This window comes from Empidonax traillii, unplaced genomic scaffold (assembly GCF_003031625.1).
Source record: "Empidonax traillii isolate 1590-97213 ecotype Southwest subspecies unplaced genomic scaffold, ASM303162v1 scaffold163:size1593379, whole genome shotgun sequence".
NCBI lineage: Eukaryota > Metazoa > Chordata > Aves > Passeriformes > Tyrannidae > Empidonax > Empidonax traillii.
Window position 1 is genome coordinate 1,185,586 of NW_020955356.1, and position 8,192 is coordinate 1,193,777.

General features: G+C 37.9%; 1 protein-coding gene across 2 annotated transcripts in view; it reads left to right on the forward strand.

Moving 5' to 3' along the window:
• The window catches only part of WARS2 (tryptophanyl tRNA synthetase 2, mitochondrial), a 41,024-nt gene extending 33,267 nt beyond the window's left edge, over nucleotides 1–7,757 (forward strand). For both annotated transcript variants that reach the window (XM_027885262.1, XM_027885261.1), the window contains 4 exons: nucleotides 304–384; nucleotides 2,047–2,132; nucleotides 4,708–4,826; nucleotides 6,789–7,757. In XM_027885262.1, coding sequence (XP_027741063.1) covers nucleotides 304–384; nucleotides 2,047–2,132; nucleotides 4,708–4,826; nucleotides 6,789–7,237 — 735 coding nt within the window. In that variant the 3' untranslated portion in view covers nucleotides 7,238–7,757. The remainder of the gene's footprint in view (nucleotides 1–303; nucleotides 385–2,046; nucleotides 2,133–4,707; nucleotides 4,827–6,788) is intronic.
• Nucleotides 7,758–8,192: the final 435 nt, after the last annotated feature.

Sequence of the window (8,192 nt, forward strand, 5' to 3'; positions counted from 1 at the left end):
AGTGTGGAGAGGCTGTGGCACAGTGGCAAACAGTTGATTAGTTTACATGTGTGCTCAACTCTGATATTGCTAAAGCATTTTCTTTCTTATTTAGAACATGAGTGAATAGGATCGAGAATGGTACCTGAGTGTAGGATATTCAATCCTGGCAGTGTCTAAGACTTCTCATTAGCTTGTCCCTTGACCTTACTGAAAAAATAATATTAAAAATTGGTTTTCTGATCCTTTTTGTCTTTATTGATTTGGGGAAAATGTGCATATAAATGAAGGAGATTAAAATAGATTCTGGCTTCATGCTTTCAGGTTCCTGAGCATGCAGAACTTGCCTGGATTCTTGGGTGCTTAACTAATGTGCCACGCCTGCTACGTTTGCCCCAGTGGAAGGTATGGACGCTTGTTGTGTTGAAATACTTGTTATCTGTGAATGCCCAACTGTATCTTGATTATCCCTGCTTTTGGTTTAAGTAGTTCTGTAGTCCTGCAGTGGAAGGGGGGAAAAGTGTCTTTCCAGGTCTGTTGCTCTCAATGAACATTTTCCTGCTGGAAGCTACAGAATAGTATTATTGGCAGAGACTTGTAGAAATTGTACTAAATATGCGGTTGGTTTAGTGTCGTTAAACTGATTTTGTTAGAATATTTGGTGTTATTTCAATAATTTCAATGCTTATTAAATAATGTAAAACTACTGCAAGATATTGCAATGGAAACCTTGAGCCTTGACAATTAAGGAATTCCATAAACAGCTTTTCTTTTTCCACTGTAAAGAGTGGCTGTTCTGTAGATTTTATGGAAGAGTCTTCTAAAGAGTTGTATGTCGGAAGAAGAGTGTAGAAATTATAAATATAAAAAATGTGCTGAGTGATAATATATTTAAATGTTTGCCTTTACAAGTTTCAAATGTTCATTATCTTAATCTTGGTACTGCATCAGCATGATGGCATCAACAGTTCTTTCATTTAATTTCCTTGTGTTTTATTTTGGCATTTAGTAAGTAGAAAAAGCAAAAGGAGAGAGAAGTATCTGAAAAAGGGAAAAAAACACCAGCTTAAGAACAGTTTGGCTTGCAGAGTTCAGAGCAGCCTTAAATACCTCCAGATGTTTTCTTTTTTCCTGTTTTTCTTCTTAATTAAATAAAACCAGTAAAACTTAAATACAGCAACCAGCGTTAATGCATGTCATAGATTAAAGCAAACCTTTTCAAACCTGAGATCCTAAAGTTAAGCTCTTAAATCCAACTTTGACTGGATTGACTTTCCAAATCTTCAGATAGGTGTTACAGGTGCTAGGCTTTGCAAATTAAGTTCCCTGAACCCTAGGCACTTAGAGATGTAGACAGAATATAGGATTTATAGGAGAGGGTGAGAAAAATTTGAATATATTTGAACAGTCATAATGAAATAATTAAGATTTCAAGGGGTTTAGTATATTTAACTATTGCTAAAAGCAAAATGTAGGTAAGCCATTGCTAGAACATAATTAGTGTCTGTAGCCTGACTATTTTGATTTAAGTGATCCATATTGTATTAGGTGGATTGCAGGGAGCAGTGTGAACTAATGGAGAGAACACTGGACTCCACCTCTGTAGCTATGGGTTCTCCTAGCTGCCACTGACTGTCTGTGTGACTCTGTGATCACTGTCTTAATCTCTTTTCTGTGAAACACAGGTATTATGTAATCTTTATATCTCCATTGTAAAGTGTTTCAAAAATTTATTTCTGAAAATGCTATTTTAAAAGTAGGATTTATTGATACTAACTGTAATAACCCCGTCTGATTGTTTTGTGTTTATTAATAAGGTTACAAACAGAAAACACAAGGCTCTGTTTTCTTCCCACTGGAATATCAAAACAGTGTAGGGAAATTCATAAATACAGGACGTGAAACAGAACATGTCTATTCATAAGGAATGGAATTTACATGACACTCTCTTCTCTAGAGTTACGCAATAAGTTACTCAAGAAGTCAGGATTCTAATTAACTAATATCACGGATTTTGATACCGTTAGGCAAAAGTGTGATTCCTCTCTATTTTTCTTTTTCAAACAGATGAAGCGTGCCAGCCAAAATAGCGAAGGAACTGTTGGTTTGTTGACTTACCCTGTGCTTCAAGCAGCAGATATTTTGCTGTACAAGTAAGAGACAGAACGTGAGCCCATGGGCAATGTCTGTTCAGCTACATTAGAATGAATGTTTGTCAGGTCAACATGCTAACTTATTAAGTGGGGGAGCTGGGTGTGATTAGATCAGAAGATTGGAAATGGATGACAGACTCTCAAGCGGCTGGTTGAAATCTAGCCTGGCTAAAAAGCAACTGATAGGGCTGTAAAGAGAAAAAGCTGGTCACTTGAGAATAACTCTTAGGGAATTATAGCCGATTGATGTTTAATTGTACATATTACTTGTTTACACACATAGATTTTTTTTTTAAGTAGTTATGCTTAACTTTATGCAGTGTACTGACTGTAGAGATACCTAAACTGTCTGTATGTAATATACGAGTAGTAGTGTGGGATTAGTGTAGGATTTTTCATATTGATGACAAAAGGTGACTGCACCTTGTAGGACCTGTGCTAGTTCAGTTTTCTCTGTGGTGTACTATGTGCTTCAAAGGAAATAGCCACTAAAGAGAGACTGGTGATTTCTCAGCATGCCTAAGCCTGTAGCCTAGCTGATAAGAATTGTTGTGAGTCGTTGTATATCATAATATGATTTAAACTGTCTTAATTAGTAAATGTTAGAGACAATGCACTATGTATTAATTATTTTTATGTTCTGAGCATCTGTAATTTGTGGCATTGTTCTGAAGGGAAGGTGAGAGTGTTTGTTGGGACAGACTAGTAGTACAGAACTGTGAGGAGGGGGACTTTGTGACAGAGTAACCAAGAGTAGCCAGTTATTAATTCAGAAAAGTGCATCTAGAGAAATTTCATTGTAAGTAACCACAGTAGGGGAAAACAGTACTGTTAGAAGACCAGTAGATTATATTTCTAACTCACCTGAATTTTAACTAAAAAATGGGAAGCAAGCAAAAGTCAGAAAGAATCCGATTATTATAATGATCTTCTTAGCAGTGAGTCACATTGGATTATCAAGCGGTATTTAAGGGTGAAATTTAGAGAACTTTATCAGAAATCACCTTGTTTTGATTGAGCTCAACTATGTATGTCTCTTCTATCTCTAGTCAGATCATGTAATTTGTATTTCCTTAGTAAAGCCAGTGGCTTGTTTGCTACTATATTAGCAGCAGGCTGTCCACACAGAGCACAAAACAAGAAGTGAAAGAAATGTAAATTTTTTATGTAAAAAAATACTGTAAGGAACAAGAATTAGGGAGAACTTGAAACACAGGAAGAGAATGGCAGTCATGAGGAATAATTTAGAGCTATAGGAATGGGAGAAACAGTACTAACTCAGATGAACCAAAGATCAAAGAGATAGGAAAAAAACAGAAGATAAATATATGACAGAAAGGAGTTAAAATAGCACCAAAACAAAAATATTTAAAAAAAAAAATCAAGGAAAAAGGCAGAGGCATTTATAAAGATAATATGTTTTCTCTTTAGTGGCAAACTTTGTGAATATGGAACCATTTTGGCATATGGAAACATTTCTTTTGACCTGCTTAAAGTATATTGATTATGGTAACTGATTTTTCTCTATGTTAGTTATAGGCCACTGTGACTTCCTATTGGCTACTGTAACTCTTTTTAGGTTGCCTTGCTGACTGTTTGGTGGGGAATAAAGGTGGACAAATTGATTCTTGGACGTCAGCCCAGTAATTCAGAATCGGAAGGAAAGAGTACCGTGTTGAACTGAAATTTTCTGGGAACTTAAAAGATGCATAGTGAACTTCCTTACTCTGGAACATATCCAGGATTCTGAATACCCCACAAGCCTTAGGAAAAAAAAAAAAAATCTGCTGGGGGATGGGAGAGTAATCAAAAGCTGGCATGATTTCAAGTCTGCCTCATCTAAAAGAATCATACATTTTTGGCAAGTATGATTAACTGTGGGAAAGAATCGCCAGGGGAATAATGGATTCTTCACCTCCTCATGTCCTCTGATGCAGATTGTGTTTTCCTCCAGAAGTGTATTCAAGCCATTGAGTTCAATACAGAAGATCAAATGATCCTTTGAATCTGACAGTTCTAATCTTCTAATGATAACGCTTGTAACAATGAAGGCACTGACTCACTTGATATTTATACAACAGTGACCCATGAGGATGAACCACTCTCTTCTTTCCTTCCCTTGGTACATCCTCAGTACTAACTTCTCAACAACAGCTATGTTTTCCTGAAATTTGACATGACAATGTGCTTGCATTTTATGCCTTGCAGACCTTTCTTACTTTGCATACTTATAACACATGCCCCTTGATCTCTAAAGAGACAGCAGGAGATACTACAAAAACCTTCTCTGAGCTGAGTTTAGTGAGTTCTTCTTACAGGTATCTTTGCTATGTATGTTTTTGTGACGGGCTATTTTTGCCCTTGGAGATGTGCTTCAGTTCAGCACAAAATGCAGACTCATCTTGGGATATGGTCAGTTTCGGACCTTGTTCCTGCAGCACCTTTATCTAGCTGGGACTGAGTGTTTGGCTCAATCTGGCCCTCAGTCATGGCAGAAGCTGTGACTGTCTTGAGTAGCATTTCAGCAGAACCAGAGAGCTTTGCTGAGTTTCCTGTATCTGTCTTTTATTAAAAGGTCAACACATGTTCCTGTTGGAGAAGATCAAGTCCTGCACCTGGAACTAGCCCAAGATATAGCACAACATTTCAACAAGAAATATGGAGAATTCTTTCCTGTGCCCAAAGCCATTTTAAGTGAGCTGGTCTTGGTTATTTTTTTTTCCCTTAACTGCACTTTTAAGATTGGAGATGGATTTAAATATTGTGGAAATAGTTTCAGGGACCAAGGAAAGGGCACAAACTGATGCTAAGGGAGTGGAAAATTAAAAACTGACAACTAGAGGCTGTGAAATTGAACTCCCAAGATAGACATAAGGCTTTACAAATCCCTAGTAGAGGAATGTATGTGACGTCTGGTATTCTAGTCCAGGGGGCCAGATGCACTCTGCTGCTGCCAGTCAGCCTTGCTCTTCGAGTATTGGACTTCTTGAGAGTAGGGTCTCTGCTCCATGTTGCTAGTTCAGGAGACCTCTAGGAAGCAGAATTCTCAAAGTCCAAGTGGTAGATGTTTACATTAAGCATATTAAACAGCCTGCAGATTTATTGATACAGTGCTCAAAAATTTTTAAGGGTGTTTAATATATACTTGCGTATTTCAGTACGTCTCTTACAGAGCTTAAGACTTTTCCAGTTTTGATCTTACATTCAGGAAGACTTATAAGGAAAATCTTCTCAGCCATTTTTGAGCAATAAGGTCATAGGCCGGGAGGTGAGGAGGAGTCAGATGGCACAAATGGCATGTTTGTTAAGAAACGTGAAGAATTGGGCAAGGAAGAAGTATTGCATCTTTGTTGTAAGTAATGTAGAGGAATGCACAGCAGAGACCTTCGCCCCCAAAAGGGCAAGAAGCTCTCACCTTAGAAAAGACAGACAGTAATAAACCTTTCTCAGTTTTCAAACCTCAGTTTTCAAAAATGGTGCTAGACCTAAAGTGGAGCTCAGAGAATAAAAACTGCAGTTTCTAATAAGCAATTGAATACTAAGTACTATAAAGAAAAGCTGAGTGTAGCCTGTGATGAAGGTAAGACTATTTACCAGTAAATAAAAAAGCTCAATTTTTAAAAACAACAACATTTCACCTTGCTCATGAAAAGCATTCCTTCCTAAGTTCACAAGTATATGCAAACCAACAAAATATCATAGATGAGTGGAGAAGTTAAGGACCTATTCAGACTCACTAGCTGTAGGCAGGGCAATTACCTGGACTCATTCAGATTGACAGAAAAGAGACAGACTTCCAAAAGGTGACTCAGAACAGAGCAGTTTCTGGGGCAGTCTGAATTTATGTTGGAAAAACCTTTATCATTTCACTGAGCACGTAGACTATCTATGAGGAGTACGCAGGTAAATTATTTGGCCGTGTAAGGTGTCTAAAACCAATTAGTATGAATACTCTCTAGATTAGTGATACTTTATGACCTCCATGAATTATGTTTCTTGGTGTTTGGGTGTATGCTGTTAAAGTACTTTGCAGTATTCCCCTAATGCTACTATTCAGTTTAATGTACATGCATGTATCTTAGCAATTTGTACAGTACCCACACCTTTCTTATCTGAACAGTGCTTTACCTCTAGCAGAGCTAGTTATTGTTCAGTTAGAGAATTTTAATAGCTGTCTATATTGAAATTTAGGAGAATTACCAGGCAATTATGAGTGGAAGAGTTTCTTGAAGTAAGAGAGAAACTGTTCTGTGATTCTTTTTTACTAGTAGATTTAACCTGTTTCTCCATTGCTCAGAACCTTTCAGTGAAGTCCATACTCTTTAGGTAACTTGTTCCCAGTGTCAGTAATACAAGGGAGAAAAACTTCTGGGGAGAAATCAGCATGTTAGCCATAGAAAGTATTAGGAGAAGTCCCAGCAGAAGTTTCTGCTTAGTGAGGGTGGGAGAGATGCAGCAGGTTTCAGTTTATGGGAGGAGAAAGGTGGCTTCTTAGAAGGACGGGAAGGGCATAAGGACTAAATAGTGCATAAGTGATTGTGCTCACAACTCATTTTTGAGCAAGAATGAACAGCTTCATCCTGTGTTCTTAGCAAATTTCATATGAAACCATTGTCTGCACTCATAATTACTCCTTTTTTTTCTTTCTTTTTTAAGGTACAACAAAGAAAATAAAATCTCTCAGAGATCCAGCAGTGAAGATGTCCAAGTCAGACCCACAGAAGTTGGCTACTGTTAACATAGCAGACAGCCCTGATGAAATAGTGCTGAAATTTCGCAAAGCTGTGACTGACTTTACCTCTGAGGTGACCTATGACCCAGCTGCTCGCCCCGGTGTCTCCAATCTGGTGTCCATTCATGCTGCAGTAACAGGGCTCAGCATCAAGGAAGTGCTGCACCAAGCCACTGGTCTCGACACTGCTCACTACAAAATGGTGGTGGCAGAGTCAGTTATTCAAAAATTTGCACCTATCAGGAATGAAATCAAGAAACTCCAGGAAGACAAGTCCCATCTGATAAAGGTTTTAGAGGATGGAGCAGAGAAAGCCAAAGAGCTGGCTGCCCCCATCTATCAAGAAATAAGGAGACTGGTGGGATTTCAATAGAAGCTACTGAGTAGTTGCAAGGACTTTTGTATCATGAGACAGACATTTTGTTATTTGTAACAAAATCACATACTAATTATAATCATTTTGGTTTGAAACAAAAACTTTTTTTCCTGGAAGATCCAAGTAGAACATTGAAGGTGATTGCATTAAAAAAATTTGCATATTAGCAGTGGGACCATCATTAAGCCTGTTGGGATAGTCCAAGAAGGAGGGAAGAAACAATTACAATTCACAAAGAAATTGTGCAAAAGCAGAATATAAGGTTGTCTATATGGAGTTCTGGATTTTTTCATTGACCACTGCAAGAAGCTGAAGTATAGGCAAGGTGATCAGAACCTAGCAGAAAGATTTGTAGTCCTTTCAAGAATGTATTTAGCTGTGCATGCAATCTTGTTACAGATGGACAGTTCATCCCATTGGGGATTATTCATCTTTGGTATGGTGGTTGAACATGTTTTGGATAATCAGAATAAAAGCAGAGACTTACAAATAAATGCTCAGGGTGATGAGGAGAGAATTTATTGCTTCTCCCTGTCGTGTCTTCAAATTCAATGTGACTGTTTTATCTATGTAGTTTTTGCAAAGTGAGCAAGTGTGTCTCTCTAAAACTCACTGGATACTGTGCCTGATGACTTCTTTGATAGTCACTCCAAAGAATCCAGAAAGTATACTTGAATTTCACTTCTACCACCTCTGTCATCCTGCTGGTCAGGTCTAAGGTACTGCAGTGACAGATGATGTGCTTCAGCTGCTCCTATTCCACCTGCTGTTCTGTTTAGCAGGGAGCTCCAGGATTTTCAGTTCAGCATCACATTCTAGGATTAGAAAAGGTGTGGAGAAGAAGGCGTAATTCTGAGTCAAAGAAATTTTAGGTTGAGAATCAGAGAACTTTCGGTAAAGTTGGCAAAATTACTCGTTCAGAAAATTGTGCCAAAGTCAGAACCAGAATCAA